A 23,492-nucleotide genomic window follows, 5' to 3' on the forward strand; every position below is an offset into this window, starting at 1 on the left:
CACCACGCGCCGCCCCAGGCGGGCTCCGGGCGGGATGGGGCAAAGGGGACGAAAGCGCCTTTCGCGCCACCGCCGCTGGAGGTCCGCGACGCCGCCGGAGCGGGGGGCAGCCCCGGGGTTCGCTACGCCCCGGCGCGGCAAGCCCCGCCCGCCGTCCGGCCCTGCCCTCCCCAGCCCAGCCCAGCCCAGCCCCGGCGAGCGGCCGGGCCGAGCGGGCGCTGTGAGGGGCCGGCGCCGGGCGGGCGGGCGGCGCGGCGCTGCCCTGCCCTGCCCTCCCCCGCGGCGGCGCTGCCGGGCGGCGCGGAGCCTGCGCACTGCGCTCCCGCGTCCCCCTTCTGCCCGGCCGGCAGTCGCGCGTCCCGGCGCTGAAGATGGCGGAGGGCGGCGGCGCGGCCCCCCCCCCCTGCTCTTCCTCCTCCTCCTCCTCCCTGAAGGGGCTGCGGGAGCAGATGGGTGAGAGCGGGCAGCGCGGCCCCGGGCCGGGAGGGGAAGGGAAAGGGGGTGGGGGCGTCTGTCTCGGCGGAGGCGGTCTGGGGACCCCCCGCGCTCCGGCGGCCCAAGGGCACGGCCCGCCGTTGGTGCCCCCCGCTCGCCTTCCGCCCCGCAGTACGTCCGGCCCCCTTCCCGGGGCGGGGGGAAGGGGCACCGGGAGCGGGATCTGGGGCCGCCGCAGGCCGCCGGGCTTTGTGTCCGGCTGGCGGCGGGCTGAGGGAGAGGCGCTCCTCCCGCCGGGGGCTGCCCGGCCCCAGCCCCTCTCCCCGCCCGCCGGCCCGGACGGGTCTGTGAGACTGCGGCGAGTCCTTCCCCCACCCCCGAGGCGTTAATTGCTGACTTGGGACCTCTCGCAGCTTGTAGGCAGCAGCAGAGGCGGCTGCAGGACTGCTTCGTTACACGGATCGCCCATTTTTCACCACTTCTTGACGGTCTGAACTTCTCGGTTTCTCTGGTGGCTCTTGCATTCGGGCTGGCAGCTATTGCAGATGGTTTGTCCCAGCGATGTGTCCGATGACTGCTCCGAGCCCCAAGTGCAGAAGGCGGGGACAGTCTGTGGCATTGATTCCTAATCAAAATTTGATAATGCCTTAATTCTTTTTTTTTTTTTTTACTTTTTTGAACTTGTGCCTTAAGAGCGCTAAAGAAACTCTGCTTTGGTTTTGTCCTCGAGTGTGTGTATGTGCCTATTTATAGTGAAGGTCCTTAATAATATCATACTCTGAAATGAGTATTGTGCATGCATGATGTATGTTCCAAGCATAATTTCATGGCACATCTCCACACGTTAGCTTTGTGGGTGAGCCATTAGAAAAGATAAACATTTTCTTATCCCAGACTGAAAAAAAAAAAAATAAGGAAAGAGAATCGTGGTTTGATCTAAACTAACCTGGCCTATGTACAAAAACTACTCTGACAGCCTCTCGTTTGATTGTTTTCAATGTACCTGTGTAATTACGTAAAAAAGGGTGCTGGCAAAAGGTCCTGAATGCACAACTCTCATCTGGCAGTCTTTCTTCTTCAGTGTGTTCTGTGTCAGAAATATTATTTAATTACTTTTTATTTCTCTTTCAAAATTAAGACAATCTAGTGCTCCAGAAGGATAACGATCTGCCAAAAGATAGCACTTCTCACCTGCGCCTCTAACCATGTCTATTTGATCCTTATCCTCCCTGCTAGAACTGCTGGATTTTCTTTTGTATAGTATACAAAAGGATACAAAAAGGATGCACTTATGTGACTCCTAAGTTTTTCTAAAGACATTTGCTGACAGCTGTCACGACCTAGATTTAGTCCCAACACCAGAGGTGAAACGTTCCTTGAACCAGGCAGCTCCATTTCCCTTTAGATATGCACATGTTCTAATATGCACATCATGTTAAAAAGAAACAAAAACAAAACCCCTCACGAGATCCTGGAAAGGCTAGACCTTGAATTTTTTTTCCCTGAGGGGGTAGGAGTCACTGAACCAGAATCTAAACTTCAGTTTACATAGAGTGCATTTCTGGCAGTTACATGCTAGAAGATGAACTCATTGCTGATGTGAATTGAAGCAATACTGTCTGTGAATGTACAGGGCACTGCAGTTCTGCTCCTGACTTCTTGTCAGTAGCACTCCCTCACTCTCTGGGGAAAGCAAATGATGTTTAGAAATCATCCTCACAATCCAGTGGTTAACAGTGGAATTTGCAAGATAATTACCACTGTATTTGCTGCTGTTTGGAGAAGTTGTGAGCAGCAACCAAGTCTGATACTGCAGCTGTTTGGAGAAGATGTAGGAAAAAAAGTCAGGAGGAACCTGGTTCAGTCCCACGCTACTGTTCAGCAGGTTTGGAGAGGGACATAACTTTCTGCCTTTCTAAGCTCAGTTGGCTGCGTGGGGAGCTTCTCAGTTCCAAACTACCGGCTAACTGGAATACTTGCACCCAGTTTCTGCTTGTCTGTGGGCAAGTATCTACGTCGCCATCTTAATCTGGAGAACAAACATCTATGCAAAACAAATATAGTGCTGTGCACCTTCAGTCATTTGCCAGTGAACTTCTGGTTGGGAATCTCATGCTTAAAAGACAATAAATATAAATTTGCAGCATCTTGCTGAGAAACCACGGCTGTTTCTGGTAGCCTGACTAGGCGGTGTACATATACCTTTTGTATAGTTACCTTTTGCATAGGTTCCTTTTGTGGGTCCTTATTACAAGACACTGCTGGGTTCTTATTCCCTGCTTCTGCTCTCTGTTACCAGCCTCTTGATACTGGTTTGATCTGTGGCTGATTGGTGCTTGTTAATTATTTTAGGCCTTGAAAGTGTAGAATCCCATGGTGCCACTTGTTACTAACTTCTGTACCAATGTGGTAAGTTTAAAGAGAATCTTTTTCTTGTCAATTCAAGCTAGTATTGAGGTAAGGAAGAGGTGTTTCTCTTTCTTTGAGTATCAAGTGTAATTAAGATTCTGCAGGCCAAATCATGCCTGCTGTGTCAGTTCTACGATTCCTTTGCAATAATTTTCTGCCCTTACACACCTGTCCAATCTTATTTCCTTTAGGTAGATGACAAGAAGCAGAATTTGCTACTACAACTAGAAGCCAGTTAACATTTCTGTCAGTGATGCATGAACATCACTTAACATTAGAAGTGAATTGTAGTTGTACACTGTGAAACAGCAGTGCATAAATGGCAGTTGCTTACTCCATTTTTGTGATCCATGCTTGCTGCTGTCATCCTTCAGGGATGAAGAGGAATTTTTGCTCCTATTCTAATACCATAAGCACTGCTGAGCTTGTTAAGATTTGAGAAGAGGGGAATAGTCAGGTACTTGTGGTTTGCCCAGTAAGAGAGGTTTTTCTTGAGTGGTGTGGGTAATCAGAATAAAAATACATATAATTTAAGCTGTTGCAGCCTACATTTATTGTTTTTTCTTCATTTTCACTGAAATACTAAAATCCCCTATCCTGTCTTTTGTAGTGTCAGTGGTAGAGAATGTGTATTTGTTTTTGCCAGAGCTTGACTGCGCTGTTGCTAGGATTTCCACTAGTGTATTGAATCAGTGTTGTAAAGGTTGTTCAAAACAGTATATTAAAATGCTATATGTATATTTTCCTTTCCAAGACCTACATAATCTTTTGGGAAACCTGTCTCAGGGCATGGGACAAAAATAAAGTGCCTTTTTCAACAAATCTAGCTGCAGGCATATTTCCCATGACCTGCATGGCCAAGCCCAGTTTGGTCGGAAGTTGTCTAGTAAAATAACAGCTTCATTCCGTCTGATCAGTTGTTTCTCCCTGTATAAGTGACATTGTCTGGCTTTGTCCGTCTTGCCTGGAGCACAGTTCCTGGTAACTTCTTTACCAAACGCATGTACGCAGAATTGGCATGAAAAGAAGGCTGGGTGGATAACTAATAGTGAAACTTCATTGCTCAAGCAAGTAGTCAGGAACACGCACAGATTTGTCTGGTCTCTAGGTAATAGTTACACAACGGAACTTAAGAACAGGAGTTTGTACCAACACCTGTGGAAGTACTAGAGAACTCCTTGGCAGAGTCTTGATGGCAAAGTCCCACAACAGAAGCTGGTGAGTACTGTCTAGAGAAAATTATTGGGGATCCAGAAGTTGTCTGTCAGACAACCGATGAATTGACCTCTGCATCAGAGCTTCTTGCTGGAAGAGAGGAAGAATTTACTTTTGAATTTGGATCCTTAAAAGCCTTTGGGTTTTACAGAGTGGTTGTGAGTAGAAGTGGGCTTCAAAACTTGTCTGGGAAGCTGCAAGACAAGGACACTGTTCCTTTGCCAGGTTTCTGAAAGCATCTTCAGCATTCAGTTGTTGTCTTACTTGGTGGTGTTTGTATGAATGACTCATGCATGTTCCATCTGTGGAGCAAAAGTGGCCCAGTGACTGGGGCATTCAACTGGCATTCACTTGATGTGGCTTCAGTTTCTTGTTTTGTCAAACTCCTAATAACTTCGGAGAAGGTCTTTAAGGTTCTTCTGTGCTTTGTCTTTTTCCCCTGCATGGAAGTAGAATTTACACTGCTTTACACAAGGTGATAAATGCAAAGAACTGCACAGAAATTGGATTTCATGTAGATCCCAGTGGTGAGAGAGAACACTCTCAAGTCAGGCTGAGAACTTAAATGTAATTGTAATGGCTATGAGCCATTTCATTTTCTTCTTGTTCATGGAAATGCAATAGTACGGAGTAGGGATAATTTCATGCTGATTCATAAAGATGTATGCTGTGTATTAGGTGCTTAACATTTTGAAGATTACTTCCAGTTGTAAGTGGTTTATAAAAAAGGTTTTATTCTAATTTAAACCTTTAAATTCTTGAGATTTCTCCAAATGCATTCAAGAAAGATACCCTCCTTGCTGTAAAGCAAAAAACAAAACCAAAAACAAAACGTCAAACCTGCATGCGTATACAGCATATCTTTGGAAATTTCTTATACAGAATGTTCCATTCTCTACATATTTCTTCATGTGTTAAAATTACAAAATATAAATTTGGATTCCATGCTTCGGTTCAGATGGAAGTATTAAACAAATAATGACTTGCAAGTATCACAAGTCTAGTGCGGAGAGCCCAGAGAGACTGTGGCTTGTACTATCCCTAACTCTGCACAGCCTTAAAATGTGACTAGAATTAAGGACTACTGCTTCTTTATACACTTGTGTTTTTCAAAATGAAAACAGATAGGAATATTTAAAGTACTGATACGCTATTATTAATTCTCAGTTCCTAAAAGCAATAAGAGAGTTAAGAAGAAAAGCACCGGGTTCCTATGAGATAAATGGAAGAAATACTCTGGGTTAGTCATAATCATAGGGGTATCAAATGCTGCTGTCTGTCTCTAAACTTGATTAAATAATTGGAGATGCTTGCAGTCCTGTTGTGAAAGGATACCCTGACAAATAAAATTCTAAGCATGCAACTTTAATGACTTCTCTGAATATGACTTATCAGATGACTTGCGATATTTTAAAAACAAACGAGGGACTTCAAATTCCTGGTCTACCACAAATAAATTAGCACCATTTAGCTTCCAATTACGCAGCTTACAACCAGGTAATTCTTAATTGATGATATGCTTTCGATGTGTTTGCACATGCCTGTCCAATATTAAAACTGTCCTAAATGCTGGTGATTAACTTGTTTGGAGTGTGGGATTCGTGGAAGAAAAATCAAATGTTGCTTGATGTGTTTTTGTTTGAAAGAGAAGCCTGAGCTGCCCTGCATAATGCCTCATCCACCCTATATGCCTGTGGTGTTCACAGTGTACTTAAATGGACACAAGCGTTTGCTTTTACCAGGGCTGGCCAGGTTGCTTGACATTTGTTTTCTTCTAAATTATTTTCATTTTCCAGTCAGTTTTGAACTTGTGCTTTCTAGGCAAAGGATCCACAGCTGAAGTTGCCTTTGAAGAAAACAGTTACCACTAGCTGTGCTCAGAATACCTCTGTCTTTCCTCATAGTGTTTTTTGCCTTCATAATTCACAGGGAACTTTAAAATACTGTTTTATGAGTATTTAACTGGCTCTTAATTTGCAGACACCCTCTGCTGTTTAAATGCACTGACCTGAATCTTGAGAGGGAGCAAAGATGCAGTAGTGGCCTGTGAATCGCCTTCTCTGGGCAGGTGTTTTATAGGTTCCAAGTGTTAAAATTTCTCTCCCAAGTCCGAGAGGGATTGGCTACAGGAATATAGAAATCCTGTAGAGATCTTTATACTTAAAGAACATAATTTAATAGAACACATTTATTCATTTGAAAGTTTATCCTCTGCTTAGTTTTGCCAAGAGAATTTCTTAAAGGAACATAATTTTGCGGCACAGTGTTGATCAGTGATATGCAAGTTGTGTTCTGGATGTTCAAAACTGAGGATGGTTGTCTCTGGACCAGATCAGTGAGTGTCACCTTACTCACTTTCAGATTTCTCTGAAAGACTTCCTGTCGCTGACTAATGAGTTAAGCGAAAATACAGTCTTTTTATTGGTCCCTTTTATCCTGCTTGGTTTTTTTACACCTATTTGTCATTTTTCACTTGCTCATTCTCTAAGCTCTTTGGGGCAGGGACTGATTCATGATTCCTTTGCTGGGGTCTTACATTACTTGTTGTGGAATGCCTCAGAGCTTTCATTTTTTAATTAATTAGGTTAAGCATACAGTTTTAAGAAAACTTGCAGTTTAATTCCTTTTACATTTTACACCACTGTGTTCTGCTTTAGCCAGTGGGTTTGCTGTATTAAACACACTGTAGACCTGTAAGTGTCTTGGAGCACTGTTCTGGTGCACGACTGTGTTGAGTGATTTGATTTGAGTCTGGAGGCTGGTCTCTTGGTGGTAAATGCCAACACAGTCCCTCTTCTTCTGAAGCAGAGGCAGTGTTTGAATGAGCTCTAAAGTTGCCATAAGAAATTCATCAAGTATAAAAGGCAAAAGCAGTAGTTTTCACTGCTATCATGTAAAGGAGCAATTATCCTTCTATCTAAAGAAAGCTTAAAATGGTGTTTTCACAGGGTTTGTCTCAAGTTAGTTGTGACTTGTAGTGCTAGGCTGTGTTCTTTGCTGGCATTGTTTGGGCTGAGTGTATTAAACAATAGCCAGCCTGCAAACAAGAGGACAAAAGCATTTACAAGACCATGCTTCGAGCAAGCAGAAGAAACCAGACTGCTCAGGAAAGGAGGAAGTAGGGAGTAGAAGTTAGCTGATTTCCAGTATTAGGGATAGTACGATATAAAAGCAAGAAATATTACGATGGGGAAAACAGATGTGAAAGAGGAGAAGAGAGCAAAAGTTTGTCTTGAAGTTACTCTTTGCAGTGGCTATGCAGGACTGTGGACAGGAGTCCATTTAAGCAGGCTCCAGAGTTGGAGGAGTAAAGCAGAGCTAGCTGATTTCTGCCAGTCTAGCTTTTGCCGACACTTGAGCTAGAATTACGGTAGGAACTAAACTGCTCAGTGCATGTTAGAAGTGGGACTGCTCTGACATCTGTTAAGCCAGTCCAATGTGAGGGACAAAACATGTTAATTTTTTTTTTCCTAATGTACTCCAGGAGCCTGAGGCATTGGAAGGTGTTAGTAAAGAAAGAAAATTATCAGTACAGCAGAGTGGGTACTAATAATCTTCCACTCTGTGTTTAAAACTCCACCATTTTACCTTTTTCATCCTGTAGCTGTAAAACCTTTGTCATATTCTGTCAGGTTTGGAGCGTTTAATCTGTATACACCTATATGTAAGCATTTAAGTTATGTCATGTAACTACTACATTTCACAGTGAATCCACTTGAAATGACGTAAGGGCATATTTATTATATAAACTGCTTTCATTTTAGTCCAGTGTATTAGGATATTTTGAAATTTCCACTGTGCAGGAACAGGTAAATACTGATTTCTGTTACACTTGGGAAGATTCACAAGGGACTTTTACTCATGGTTCATTGCATCAGCATTGCAGTCAGTGCCTAATATATCCTTAAAAGAAATCACTCAAGGTGGATGAAAGCAATTTCTGTTTGTTTTGCAGTTGGTGAGAAGAGTCTGTAGTTGCCAACCCACAGAAACTTTGTGCAGAAATATTCTCTTTACATCTAAAATGCAACCTTAATGTATTCTGGTGGAGAATTTTACAGAGAGTATGAATACCTTCATGCCTTACTCTTTCACTGAGAAACATAATGAGCATTCCAACCTTTCCAAACTTCTGGCTTCCCTGTGGCTGTGTCTTAAGACTGTGCTTCTAGACAGCAAAGAAACAGCAGCAATGCATGGCTGTTTGCTAAAGAACACAATTTGGACTATAAGGCTTGTATATCCTTTACGTAGGAAGCATCAGCTCTAAAGAGAGGTCATTGTACAGATAAGCTTGGTAAGCACAATGCAATAAACTGATTAATAACTAATGCCAAGTAGAGCAGGGAAGTGATCTGACTTGCATTAAAGCTTGCAGAGAGTTGGAAATGTGTGAATTGGAGAAGTGTTCCCGTTGGAGGGCCTTTTTGTACAAATGATGTTATCATATCAAAAGAGATGGTGAAAGATTGTTCATTTAAAAAAAAAAAGTGACAAGTGGATCATGCTGAATGCAAAGCCTTTTGACGTTGCTTTGGAAGGATGAGAAAGACCCTTGGGGAAGAGGAGAGTGGCAAAGGGGAAGGTGAGGGCAACAGAAAGGCAGTGAGTGAGTGAGCGTAGAGCATCTGCCGTGGTTCAGTTTAATTTCTTTCAAGTGGTGAGTAATAACATACCTTACTAATAAAGAACCTCAAATTGTGAAGCTGGGTCTCTGTTCCAAAGAAGGGGGTGGATTTAGCTTGTCAGCCCCATGCACACAGTACAGGCAGTGCTTCTTACCAACCTTGCGATGGCTTCTGTAAGAGTTGGTGACATCTCTTTGTCCTCTTTAAGCGTTTTGCTGGCAGTTGCTTTTCCCATTAGGTAGAGAGAATCATAACTCTTGGCTGAGCAGTGTGAGCAAGGTTAAAATAAGAGAATATGAGCAACAGCAAGAATCCGTAAGGCCTCCCTAGGAGATACGGTCACAGTACGTATCACTAGGGTTTGGACTAAGGATGGTAGTCATCTGATGTGGCCGTCGGACCATGGTGTAGCATCTGACTGTAGAAAGTTTTGGGACATGGCTGCCAATTCTTTTAAGGACAAATTTTGATTCCTTGCTCTGTGCTCATATTACGTTTAAGTTTGGTTTAGATTGTGTACTTCCCCTAGGGAAAAGTGTACAGAGATCAACCCGCAAATTACTCTAGCAACCTTCCTGGTGCCTCTCTGAGCGTGTCCTAGGCTGAACAAATATGGTATCATGTCTTTGAGATTGCTTCAGCCATTATCTTTGCAGGTTTCCTTAGAAGAAATAAGTAGTGTTTTGTTAATGATGCGAATTTTTTCTTCTGTGTTTCTAGCTCTTAATCTGAGTGTGAATGTTTAAGGATAAGTAAAAACTTACATTCTTGCAAATATGTCTCAAATACTTACTTGTGGAGCTGCTAATTCATATACTACAAAGGAATGCTTGTGTCAAGCAGTTTTCCAGTGGGATCGATACTTGTGATGAACTGAAGAAATCATCCTAAACTGCCTTGAACATTGGGAAGAAAACCAGATTGTTGTACAGAATTAGCTGCAGAAATGGGCTTACGGGGAGGAAAGCACATAAAGGTAATAAAATAGGTGTCCCATGCAGGGAATAAATATACAATGAAAGCGTGCAAATAGAGTCTGGAATAAAGATGAGACAACAGGAAGCTCTTCTGGCCTGCTGAAGCTGAGAGACAGTGTGCACTGTTTTCTGGAGATCTGCATGCTTCCCATCTGGTGACTGCCCAGACAAAACAGGAGAACCATCTGCCTTCCAGCTGGTCCGTCAGAAGGTGCCTACTGGGAGGCTCATGTGTTTGGTGTGGAGCCTGTCAGTCCTTGCAGCCCAAAGATGGGACGTGAGGATCAACGGGGAAAGACAGAAAGAATGGGGAAAGAAGGGAAAAGAGGAATGCATACAGAGAGGGCTCTTCTGTTCCTCGTTGGAAGCTTTCTGTGTTGTCCACCTGTTTGCGTGAGGGAGCATCCTTCTCCTTTAAATAAGGAGTAATAGTATGAAACCAATACCTGATTTTGAAACTATCTAACGATATGATCTTGCATCCGTTTGTCTTAACGTGTGTTAATTAATGAGTGGAAATCAGCTTACAGACCATACGCAGAAATCTCAAACTTGAATGCTGACTTCCCCCTGCTTTCCTGAAAGCATGTACAAAAATTATTAAAAGAGATAGCATCTGAACACTGTTACTGGAGAGGATTACTAGCAGCTAGACGAACAGTAGCTGCCTGTAGTGGAGCAAGACAGAAATGGCATCTTGCAGATTTGACGCAGTTTGCTATAAAATCAGAGATATTTGCTGGGAAATTCAAATTTGTTTTGTTTTATGGATTGCTTATTGGCTTCTTGTTACCTGCTTTAAACTTATTTGAAAACACTTCGATTCATAACAATGCTTAACATTCAGGAGACCTCCTAACTTTCATTTCAAAGGCTTAGTCTCAGATTTTTTTGTTTGTTTTTGCATAATGAGTCATTAAATCATAAGAACCAGGAGGATTTCTGTGAAAGTCAGCACTTTCTGCTCTCTTTTCTGGTTTGGCACGGGAAGGGAAGAGCAAGTGGGGCAGCGTCCGGCTGGGTCAAAGATAGTGTGAGAGGCGATGGGATGGAAACCCTAAACTTCGCTAGGTAAAGGGATGGAGCTGGTTCCTCATGAGGTTTACTAAGAAGAGCAACTATGTGGGTCCTTTGACAGTCTTGGCAAGGGCCGAGGGTATTAACTCAGTGCAAGGATTGAAATAGAACTAAAGTTTTATTTTTAGCACCGGTCTCTTCAGGGCATATTGGAAACCTGATCAGCGAAGGGAAGTGCCGTCACGCTCAGGGCAAGGGAGGTGCCACCGTATCTGCGCAGTTAGCGTTATAAAGAGCTGGAAGGTGAAATTGGGAGAGTCGGCTTTATCTGGCACGTTGCCTCCCGCAGCAGCCGGTTCCTGGTGCTTCCGTTGGTTTGGTTTATCCACGACACGCTTGGCCAGACACATAGTGCTAAACGGTGAGGAGGGTGCAGAAGGAAAACTGCTTCCCAAATTACCTAAACATTTTATGTTCCAAATAGCCCTATTTTATTATGCATGAATTCAAATATTATTATTGGCCACATGTCTGGCTTGTACTTTTATTAATTTTAGCTAAAGTATTTAAAGGTAGACTACTGTAAAATAAGCACACACATTATGCTGATCACAAATTATAGCTGTGAAAGTCTTTAGTGACTGCTGTGGGAGGGGAAGCTGAGAATAGAAATGAGATTTAATTTGCCTTTAAGAGAATTTTTCTTCTCCAGGAAGTTTGCAGAAGATGTCCATGAAGGCACCCCCCAGTGATACAGCATGTGACACAGGTTGTAGTGAAGTGGTTGTTAGCTGATTTTCCGTTCTGGGTTATCCTGATTAATTACATAAGTATTAGGCTTACTTTACAGAGATAGTTAGATTTTGTGGAAAATTCTTTTCAGTGAAGGTTTGCTTCATAGCAGACTGCTACATTCATTATGGAAAACTAGGCAAAAAAATTATAGGCCTCTGTGCCAAAGAATATTTAAATTATTAAAAATTAAGATTTCTTTTATCATATTAAAGCAGAATAAAATCTGTATTTTTTTAAAGGTTGCAGAGTACAATAGTATGCAATTCATTTTCTCTTACTGTGGTAGAATGTGGATTTTGAAAATCACAGTTTCATATTGTAAATTTACCATAAAATTGACAAGGGCTGTAAAACATGTCTGTTGACCTGAGACTTGGTGAAATTGAGCTCACACGTCTTGGGGATGTATCTAATGTGGTGGCTGTTCCCCTTTTAATAATCTTTTGTTCAAATCTCTAGTTCACTTTTAACTCTAACTTTCTGTTAGTTAAATGGATTCTGTGAAACACAAAGGTGCACTCCTAGTGCCTTTAAATCTGCTACTTTCAACTTGTAAGCACATTGTTTCTATGCAAATAATCAAGTATTGAAGCAATGAACATAAATATTTTAACTGACATACAAAAAAACCTGACATACAAAATTCTTTGGCTAAGTATTTCTAGACTTTTTTCACCTCTGTGTCCTTTGCAAGCTGTACTGTTTCTGTAACCCACTTTCCTGTTCTGTAGAACCTCAAGTAATTTTTTGCAACCTTAATTAATTAAGATGAACTGACTAATTGCTTTGCAGATATGACACATTTTTTTAAATGAGTGCCTTCTAATCATGAACATGATTCAAGTGTTTGTTTATTCTTTTTAAATTAATAAATAAATACATCATCCTCCACATCCATTATGACTGGTTTGTTCAGCAAGATTTCTAATAATAAAATGCTTCTGCAAGTAAAATAAGATGAAAATTGCAGCTTGCTTCTTGCTGTGACTTTGTTACAGAAATTTGGATGTTTAAACTTTGAGAATTGAGGCAAAATTCCAGTGTTGGTCTTAACTAAAGCTCGTGTAGGTGTAGGGTGAATTTATTCTGTTGGGCTCATTTCCCAGCTGGGCTGGGCTGAGTTGGCTCAGTCTGCCTGTTCACCTCCTGTCTCTCCTCCCTTGTTGGTGGGCACTGAAGAAAAGATGCAACTGGGTTTCTGTATTTGTCTAACTTTAAATGGTATTTGAAGAAGCTTGTGTTCTTTCAGCCTTTGTGATCTACAAAGGTGTCATGGGATATAAATGCCCTGGCTGTATATTTTTGCTCTCAGAAAAACCTGCAGTAGGCTGGTTTTCCTCAGGCTGTTCTCACATCTAATTGTGTTGAGAATATATAATTTTGTTGTTCTCCACTTGGTGAATTTTTGGGCTAGATTCCCATCCACGTGACGTGCCACAGTGTACAAAATCAGCTTTTTGACTGACTGTTGGTCTACATAGTGAAATTACAGTGAGCCCTTTTTTAGCTGTTTTCTTTGCCAATTGGTAATCTTACCGTGTCGCAGTATATCTGGTCTCTGACTTATTTGAAAAGAGCCTCAGCGATGTATGGGATGGAACTGAGGAAGACTTTTGTTTGGTGCTGCAATGAAAAATAATTCAAGACATGGCAACAGCTGTGGGTGACAATTTAGAGTTGCTGAATAAGTATTGTAATCGGCATTTATCACTGACATCACATGGGATTAAACACTTTGAGGTGATTGTTCTTGGGCACAGCCTTAGGGAGGGTTATTACCATGACACAACTAGTTGTCATGGCAATGCATGGGGAAGAGGGAGACTCTTCCTTCCTCCTTTGCATTCTGCACTACTCTATTAAAGGGAAGCCTGAGATCATTGGCAAAGCTGTTGTCTTTTTTAAAATGTAGCACCGAATTCTACTATTCATCCTTCGCGTTATGGTTGAAATCACGGCACGTTATGCGTTACTTTTGTGGGTTGCCTTTTCTGTTTAAAACAGGCGTGGACTTCTGCTTTCTCGTGTTTGGTTGATTGCGTGGTGTGTTCTCTTCCCCCGAAGTTGGGCTTTTCTGTAAGAACCAAGTTGATCTCCCCGTATGTGTCAGCCAAGGTGAGAACAAGGTGTCACTGCTGTAAGGACACTCCTCTTCAAAGCTGTGCAGGAAAATGGGGTAATGCTGTCTTACAGGTTGCCCTGCCTGCTTTCCCTTTACACGCTTCACCTTCACACCCTAAAAGGTGATTAGTTAAAGTGAAAGTTGATATCAAAATAAAGAAAATCTGTGGAAGGTGATACAGTAAATTAGTCTCCCTGACTTCTTAATGGGTTTCGTTATTTAGCGAAATTAATATTGCTAGCATTTCATTTCTGTATGATTAACTGGGAGTCGTAGCCCTGCAGTTCACTGTTCTCACCTTGGTGAAACTTGAATAAGGTGAATGGGTCTCTGCAAAAATGCTCAAATTGCTGTTTTGAAGTCTCATTTATAATTAAAATTTATTTTTGAAGCTCCAGTTTTAGAAGTACATTGTAAGCATCCCTTAATGGTTTACTTTATGCAGCTAATCCTCTTTCTGTTTCATGTTATGAAATAATGAAAGGTCTTCATAAACCTTTCCCTGCTTGGGTCTCGTCAGAATATGATTCTACCAGTGCTAATCGACTACTACATATATGTGTTCAGCCTGCAAATACATGTGCGGTAGCAAAGAGGTTTTATTATTAAATGTAAATCAGACTCATAACTTTGCTAAATATTGTTTTTCTTCTTAGAAAAGTTCAATTTTTTTGAAACTCTATAGTCCTTTGCTACACATTTTAAAACATAAGGTTTTGTAACTGTTGTTTTTACAAAAAAAAGCTGTGCCAGGTCTGAATTCTCATTTGACAAGTTTTTTCTTCTTACAAGTTGAGCAGTTCCAAGTTAGTTATTTAATAAAATGATCTGCAACCTCAAATAGAATTTTATGTATTTATTTTAGATATTTATTTCAGGAGTTTTGGTTGTAGAGCTTTTCTTAATATGGAATGATTCTTTCTCACAGTTGCTGCAGCCCAAGCCATAGCAGAAGAAAGAAGAAGCCAAAGTGGCGTTAGCCCTATTGCAGTCCAGACCTCAATAAATATAAAGACAGCAACTAAACCAGGTATAATTATTGGTCATTGTTCTTAATGAAGTACTGGGTTCACAAGGGAGAGTTAGTAGGGAATGAATAAAACATCTTTTAAAAAGAAGTTTGATGCTCTTTCTTCAGGAGGCGTCAGAGCATAAAGCACCTGGTAGATGGTTCGTAGATTCAGTGAAGGTCTGGTTTTGGTGACAGGTTTTGATGCTCTTGACTCGCTCAGAGTTCAGTTGGTGAAGTTGCCTATCTTTTCAGCGGGGCATAACAACAAAGATATAAATGATTTTTTTGTGCTCTGGTCAGGTTACTAGTTCACTTCTTTCTGAAATTCAAGTTTTTATACCTGCAAAGACTTAAGTAGTCTTGGTTCTGCTTAGCCTGCAAACTAGCTATTCTACAGCACCTTGAATTTGTCATGATGGGTGAACTATTTCTGTTCTCAGATTGAGTTTTCCTAGACTCCTGTAATTCTTGATCATAGGAGTTAATATGTCCAAGAATGAGGATCAGAGCTGAATTTGGAATAAGGGTATGTTCTCACACATCTGACTTCTGCTCAGGCTTTCTTTTGACTGTATGCATTGGGCTTTTTAATATTGTGTCTGCTTTCTGCTGCACCTATTAAAAATAGCGGATTGGTTGTTTTGAGGGAATGGAAAGGGAAGAAAGGAGGGTATTCAGCTTCCTATGAATTTTTCAGATGATATCTTTAACCTCTGTATAGAGTGTGCAGTGTTTTGGTGGTGTGTGTATCTCTCAGGAAGTTCCATTACCCTTTTGATAGTAAAGACTTTCGACTTTTTAATTTAAATTTGAATGTTTAAAATAACTGACAATTATGTGTCTTTATTTTTTCTTTTGACAGTGATAGATGGTTCGATTCTAAGAACAGAAGAAAGACAAAGACTGGCCAGGGAGCGTAGAGAAGAGCGGGAAAAGCAACATGGTATTTTCATGTTTCATTTAAAATACAATTTCCTAACATGTTTGTGATAAAGGAATAACTTACTCTCTTACTCCTTGTTCAGTCACTTTTTTCAGCTTGCTGGGGACAAGAGACAAAGTCTGCTCTTGGTCCCCCATCAGTGACCATCTGTGAACCTGAATGGAGAAGTATTGGATTTGAGAGGAAAATATTCCAGAGATTTTTAGCTTCTTGAAGCTCTATGTCACTTCTGACCTTCCATTTCTTAGTGACCACCAAGCAAATTTAGCCAATTTCTTATTGACAGCCTTAACAAAAACACTTCTGAAAGTAAAACTTTTAGCTTAGAACTGCTTCCTCTAGTCCTGAAGACTGAGGTTTGGGGAACGCTGATTCAGAGAAAACCAAAAAAGATATAGCTGGTTGAATGGCTTGATTGCCTTGAACACTGCTTCCCTTGTTTCCTAGCACACTGAAATGAATCCTGGATTGAAGTGTCAGCGGTATACGCTTTATCTTAGCAAAGAATCTGGGATCTAGAGAAGAGCATAAAACTCTTGCCCAGCTTTATGCTGTTTGTGACGTGAATCAGCGCATGCGCAGCAAGCGATGAAGGGCTCACAGTATGTCCTGCAGTCCTGGTTCTTGGTCTCCCAGCTTGTGAGGAGTGGTGTCTCTCTGGCCTGTATGTTTGTTTCTTAACATAAAAGCAAAGACACACAGCAACGGAAATGATTGTGTTATCCTAACGTGGAGGGAGGATAGGACTAGGACGCATATAAATTCAGAAGTGTTTTGGGGGCCTTATATGTAGATACTGCCTATGCATTGTTGGTGTAATTATCTGGTCTCTCGGTTCATTTCGTGGAGCTGCGGAAAATACTTCCACTGTGTATTCAGCCACTAGCTTTTTGTCACAGGACCTGAAGCTTCCTGTTAAACTGTGCACGGCCGTTCCTAGGTGGAGGCTGGGCAGAAACTGTGGGGTTTTCCCATCTTGTCACTCGGTGCTTTAAATCTTTTCATTATATCTTGTTAGAAAAAAAATGAAAATCGCAACATAGAAAATTCTGCCTTTTGATACTCAATTTACTACTTACTTATAAAGACTTCACTATTATGATGGCAAGAAAAGTATATGCTTAACGTAGGATATATGCATATCCTGACATTCCTGTCTAGACAGTAAAGTCTGATGGCAGGAAAGGTTCTAATTCCGGTCTAACCTGGGGACAGAATTAAAGACTCCTCTGTCGTCATGTGCAGTGTCATCTGCAAGCTAATCTTGCTGTATGTTTTAGCTTTAAGTGGTGACAATTTTGCTTGGTAGTATCTTGCCTGTAAATTGCGTCGTAATATCAATGAATAGTTAAGTTTAATTTTAATTTTTTCTTAAAAATTTACAGCTGCCAAAGAGACACAAATCCTTGAAAAGGAGAGAAAAGCAAAACTCCAGTATGAAAAACAGTTAGAAGAAAGGCAGAGAAAGCTAAAAGAACAGAAGCAGAAAGAAGAGCAACGGAGGGCAGCAGTAGAAGAAAAGAGGAAACAAAAAATAGAGGAGGAAAAGGTACTGCCTGTCAAAGTTCTATAGTTTTAAAGAAACTTCTACATTGTTTTCCTACATTACCATGCTCTGAAGTGGTGTGAAATAGAAAGTTATGGAAATGGTGAATGTATTAGAACATAAAAATATTTTCCACGTCTGTACAGTGGGCTATATAGGCACATGGCCTCCTTCCCCATCCCAGGCCTAGCTTTAGCTATACCCGAGGCACTCAGGACTTCAGGAGCTGTGGCTGCTGTTTGGCCACTGGTTATTTTTCACATGAGCAAAAACCCCACCCCATATTCCTAGATTTCTAGATTCCTTTTGGTGCACCGTTTGTAAAACAGCACGCATGACAAGTTTTAGACTTTTCTTAATTCTGTGTCTTGCTTCCTGGGAGCCCCACTGGGGCTCACATTCTTTCAGTTCTTCTAAAATACTATTTGCTACTGTATGTTGAGCAGTTGATAATGTTATCTGTGTAGTTACCATTTGCTGCTTTGAACTGTGTGTTGTCTGGTCTCACTTGAGTCTTTGCCTTTGCTTTGACTGCACAGGGACCAGCAGAGCAGTATTTGAGTTGCGGAGCTCGTTGCAAATTGATAGAAGCTGAAAGTAGAAATAAATACACGAAGTTATGCCATCCCTTTTGAAGAGTAGGTCTGCTAGTGCATATTAAACATGAAGAAAGTTCTGAAAGGGTTCATTTCCAGGGTGTCAGCAGTAAAGGCATGACAGGCACATGTGCTTTCATAAGCTATTTCTAAGAACTTGCTGTGGGTCATTGATGAAGAGCCTGTAAGCCTGGCTGTTCCCTTGGAGTCCAGCCATTGTTTCATTGTTCTAGCAATACATCTTTTTTACCCTTTTTGGCTGGCAGTGTTCTACACTGGCGTTTGGTTATCTGTAATCAGCTTCTGGGTGTGTTCAGATTGATATTCCATTTGAACTTCATGGAATAGTTTACATTGCTGGAGAACAAGCAGAAATGTTTGGGTGGGCCTTGACTGCAGTCCAGTGCAGTATCATCTCTTTAAGCAACTACTTTAAGCAAAAAGCATCCCTTATGCTTCAAGAGGTGTTACCCCTAAGCCTATAGTACATTTATTCATGTAATTTTGAGGATGGTGGATATGTTTTAAGTGGCTACCAGGGTGAATAATCAAGGAGAACAAGGACTAGCCCATGAGTGTTTGATTGGTGTTAACCTTGTCTTTTACTTGGTCCCTGGAGGAAGATGACCTTGTACGTAGAGAGTTATGCAAGAGGAATCTGGCAGGTGGGAAAATAGTGTGCACTTGAGCTGTAAACCTTGCTTTCAACCAGAAGGTGAAAACAGATCTTGACTTTGGTACTCTGACAGTAGAAAATAATCACTTTTAAAGAAGCTAAGCTATCTTAGGGCAACATTTGCCAGCAAGATACCATCTACAATTATAAATTTAGTAGACAGAAGTGCATTAAAAAATACATAGTCTCCAACATTCTTGTTTGGTACTTCAGCCAAGCCTCATTTAGTTAATCGTCTTCCTTAGATAAAGTAGAAGCAGCAGCACAGTAGCAAATACTGTGGAAAAAGAAGTGGTTCTCTGCCTAAGAGAGTCTTGAAGACAACTAGCCATGGCTAGGATTGAGATAGCTGTCATCTCACAGTTACTCAATTATTCTGTACAGCTGCGCAACTTACTATGTTGATGTCTTGAGCTGATAACTGATTTTCTGTTGTTTGTAAAGCGAAGCCTATGTCTTTAACTATGACTTTGAAGAATTACCTCACTGCAGATACCTCCATGGAAATATCATCTACAGATTACATACTGTCTGGGTACTTTGGCACTTTAGGTAGACTCTAGTTCAGGTTTCTTTAACAGAGGGGAAGCTAAGCTTTATATTTCAAACAAAAACTTTTAATTTTATCTTTTGTCAGTGAATGGAATCCTTCCTCCCTTCCTTCCAAGTTTACTTTGTCTGTTATGCACTGCGGCTTTTTTAGTTTGTGTTGTGAAATGGTGTTGAAAGAAGGTGAAAGTCTGTGTCCTCAAGAGGGAGAAATGTTTGGATAATGAGCCCCCTTGGCATCTTTCTGCAATGTATCAGCAGTAAATACTGCTTCAAAAGATCACTTGGGATCTGACTATTCCAGGAGAGAAATCTGTTGTTGACACATGTATGGAAACCTGGCTGAGAAGAAACAGTCTAGCATGGTTACAGTTCATGTTTATGCACGAGGACTAAATTTCCCCCATTAGCAGTTACTAGTCCTGGAGGCAGAAGCAAAAGCTTCTTTCAGTCCTCTTTGTCCTGTCAGCAGTGGTTGCTGAGGTTTGGAGTTGATTGGTCTTTTTTGCAGTTTTGCCTTCATGTCTTGCTATTTCTGGTTTCATCATATCCTATTAATGCCAGTATCTGTTAAGACTAGGATCAGTGTTTGTATAGTTCTCTGAAAATACAAATGACCTCATACTTGGTATTTTATAATGGAGAATTTTTATCACCTTTTAGAAATAACTTCAGAATATAAATAGTTCAAAGGGTAAGCAATTATTTTTGCTCAGTTTGGGGTTCATCCCTATTTAGAAAATAAGTAGTGCTGTTTACTGAATAGGAAGTCTGTTTGGTGGCTATTTTAAGTAAAGAGTAGAATAGATTATCTGTGCTTTAGCTCAACCTAATCATGTTTGCAGTGTTTTGAAACCATTAATTGCCCTTAACATTCTTTGCATGATAGTTTTTGTAACAAAAGCTTGTTATCAGGCAGTATAGGTAAAACAGGTTTTAAATCAGATGGGGGGAAAAAAAAATCTATATTTTGTCTTCGGGCATAGCTGTGCTTTATAGTTATAAGCTTCATAAAGATGTTGTTTGATGATAGGAGCGATATGAAGCAGTTATGCATCGTACCTTGGAACGGAATCAGCGACTGGAGACACGACAGAAGAGATGGTCATGGGGAGGATCTGTAACTCCAGATTCAGAGAGCAAAACAGGTAAGTAGCTCCTTTTCTAGCATGGCTAAAATCACAGAATATTATGTGTGAACACTGGCAGGTGCAGCACTATTCATAGGGACCTGGGCATCCTTTCCTATCTTGGATCTGACAAGAGGATCTATAGGTAGCTTTTTGGGAAAGAAGTATCTGTACTGCCCTGAAATGCTGCTCAGACTTAAAGCTATTTTTGACTTTGGGAAGAGCTAGAGAGAAGCCACATGGGAAATACCACACCTGGCAGCATTGCACTGCCAGCCCCCAGCCAGCCGATAAGGGGAATGTAAAATGCTGAAATAATTCTGAGTCTTTCAAATGCAGTACGTGTAATGGTGTGCTAAGACAGATGACAAACAGACAAAAAAACCAGTTGTACTATAACACTACATCTAAAATGTTTTAAACACACCCTTAGAGTTACAGAATGCTAACTTGATTATTTGAACGACCAGGGATGGGGTGAGGAGGTGCAGTGGGCCATGTCTGAGCTTCTCGGAGAACAGGTTCTATTCTAACTTAGGTGATACATCTTAATGCTCTTTAGTTTGAGCTCAGATTGTTTCCCATTTCACACAGTTAACTGTTTCTGCTTGTAAACATTCTGAAATCATACCAGCAAATCAGGATTGCAGTGGAAGGGATCCTTTCATGCACTACCTAACTGGAAGACCCTGCCAATAAGTAACAACATAAGTTATTGTTCAGGAATAAAATAAAAGAAAAAATGCTTCAATTCAGCCTATCTTCTGAATTGGTGGAATTGTGCTGACTGTGTTTTAGTAGTGTCTTCTTAGGTCAACTTGAGTGTTGACTTTTAAGTGTTTATATATAACATGTTTGAAAGTGTTTTGATATAAATTATCATTATGATATCCAGCTTCCCCGTTTTTTGGTTAACTTGCATTGTTTGCTATTTGACCTTGTGACTTAGCTTGCAAACCTTCTTCTTCTACAGAACAGCAGACCACAGATGAAGGTGGAACTGGTGGTATTGATTTCTAAAATGTCCTTTTTCTGTTGTTTCACACTCACTACTAACCTTTTAAACTTGAGTTCTTGTTTCTCTGAAACTAAGGAAAACCATCTTCTTATAGATCTTTTCTTGGATCTTGGCCAGCTGTGCAACAAATGTGATCCCTAAGTAGAAAGCAGCCCCCTACGTTTTTAACTGTCCCTCACAGCTAATTAAACTGTAGCTTAAGTCATGGCATCCTGAGGGAATTTTCAGGGAAAGGATATGTGCATTTGGGTTTTTAAAGATGACTGGATACAGCATGGGGGAGGAGAAGAGAAATTCTTAGTGGTATGTATTTGAATATAAGCTAAGTCTAAGCTTTTTTTTTAAGGGCAATTTCGAAGCCTTTCCTTGTTTCCTAATTTGCAAAAAGTACATGGTAGGGCTTGGTTTGTTTTCTTTTTGCTTTGTTTTACCAGCAATTGAAGTAATATTGGCAAAATCAAATGATATTTTGCTGAAACTTTGTGAAAGGGAATGGGTCCTTTGTGCAGTTGGGTACTTTTTCCATGAAGGGTTTTGCAAAATCAGATCTGTCCAATTACCTAAACATAATTCTATATATTAAATGTGTTTTCATTGGATTTCTGGCACTTTCCAGTGCACAGACTGAGCCATTCATAGAAATGCTTTGGATCACTGATACATTTGTCAAGGCTATATGTTTATTATGCAAAATTATTTCTTGTAGCTGGTTTAAGACCATAGCTCTCAGCTGAGACCCAGCTAAATATGAATTCTGAAAATCTGTGCATGCTCACAGCATTACTAATTCAATACAGCTGTCTCGTAATGCTGACAATATGAGACTTGAAAATGCAATGAAAGTCTGACTGAGTATGATTTAACTACTGTGGCTTATTCTGGCAACGCAGCAGAAGCATGTGTATTTTATTTAACTTCTCTCTTCCCTTTCTCTGCACAGCATGAATCCCTAATTTTCTCCAAAATTAGCCAGTTTGACTGGATTGGTTTACCTGCTTAACATGTGTTCCTTGGATACATATATAAATCCCAATTACTGTATTCCACATTACCAAATGTCATTTAACCTTGAAACTAGGAAATCACATTTGCCTTAAATGCTTAGGAAAGCACTATTCTTTTCTACCTTATCTAATTTTAAAGCTAAACTTTGTAACCAACATATAATAATGTCCTTTGCTCTCTCCTCATTTCTGCGAGGAAATGAATGTTGTCTGCCCTTTTGATCGTGGAGGAAGACTTGAACCACAGTGCTGCTGAAACGCATTAAAAAATAAAGTGTCTTTCAACAAACATGCTCCTGATGTAAAAATAAGCACTTAAGCTGTATCTTACGCATCATAAAGTAACAACAGGAGGAGCACATAAGTTCAGCTAGTGTCGATCAATTTGAATAATTTGGCAACAATTTTGAAAAAATTGACGGTGGAGATAAACAGATAATGCAGTGTTTGACCAAGACACTTGCGCATCCACACTGTTTTAAATTTGTGCTGATCTTTACATTGAGGTTTCAAACGTCCAGCTGTCTTACCTGGGCTGGATAATGTGGAATCATGATTGGATTCATGCTTCTCACATTTGTTTCCATTTCAGGATCATCCTTAGCTTTTTGACTTTCTGGAAGCTTCTCACTTAATTGTTATTTAAAATCTACCCAAACCATGTAGGATGCGTAAGTCTAGACAGCTTTCTAAAAATCCTTATTTGGTCCCTTTCACCTTACATTTGCATAATTGTTGGAAAGGCAACAATTACTTTTGGATTTCTGAAAAATGACGCCATATGAGCTCTGCTACATTATGTCATTGTGGCAGAGTAGTGCACCTTCTCTAACAGCACATCCAGAGCAAGTTTCAATACAATATTATTTTTCCACCATCAGTTTCTGTGGCAGAGTTGGGATTAAAGGCTCCATTTCTTAAAATGAAAACCATTAGGGTAATGGATTTCAAATATTCTTTACATTGTTTTAGGACTAAAGGCTTTCTTGTCTATTGTATTGCTGTGCAAAAAAATACAAAATCAGACACGTTCTTCCATGAACTGGCCATGTCAACAGTAATATTTAGGAACATTGACTGGTAAAGCAGTACTTGTGGGTAATAGTAGTGTGTTCTGGAAAGTAAACCCCATGTAATTGAACATTTCACCAACCATCAGCCATTCTACATTATGTGCAGAATGTGATTCATTGAGACTGCACCAAGTACCCTGCTGATGGCCTGAAATTTAAAAATTGATGAAAGCCCCAAGGTCAAATGTTACATTAATGACATTGCTGTCAGTGCTAAGATGAAACATGCAGGGTGTGGGTCTGCCAAGAGAAATGGCAAGGCTGTGTAATAAAGCATCCTTGATGACAGAGTCCTTGTAAATGAGGGAGGTTTAGTGATGACTGCTGAGCAAAACTAAATGTTCAGG

At 40.7% G+C, this 23,492-nt stretch overlaps 1 protein-coding gene across 3 annotated transcripts in view; it reads left to right on the forward strand.

The window, feature by feature from the left end:
• The first annotated feature begins 213 nt into the window (after positions 1-213).
• Positions 214-23,492, forward strand: part of MAP7D3 (MAP7 domain containing 3) — a 46,119-nt gene continuing 22,840 nt past the window's right edge. The window contains exons 1-6 of one of the 3 annotated variants that reach the window (XM_075162017.1): positions 214-453; positions 14,527-14,628; positions 15,473-15,553; positions 16,939-17,102; positions 19,954-20,068; positions 21,024-21,056. In XM_075162017.1, coding sequence (XP_075018118.1) covers positions 372-453; positions 14,527-14,628; positions 15,473-15,553; positions 16,939-17,102; positions 19,954-20,068; positions 21,024-21,056 — 577 coding nt within the window. In that variant the 5' untranslated portion in view covers positions 214-371. Of the gene's footprint in view, positions 454-14,526; positions 14,629-15,050; positions 15,137-15,472; positions 15,554-16,938; positions 17,103-19,953; positions 20,069-21,023; positions 21,057-23,492 lie in introns of those variants that run through there. The other 2 variants (XM_075162016.1, XM_075162018.1) reach the window with 2 other exon arrangements.

Source organism: Calonectris borealis, chromosome 13 (assembly GCF_964195595.1).
Source record: "Calonectris borealis chromosome 13, bCalBor7.hap1.2, whole genome shotgun sequence".
NCBI lineage: Eukaryota > Metazoa > Chordata > Aves > Procellariiformes > Procellariidae > Calonectris > Calonectris borealis.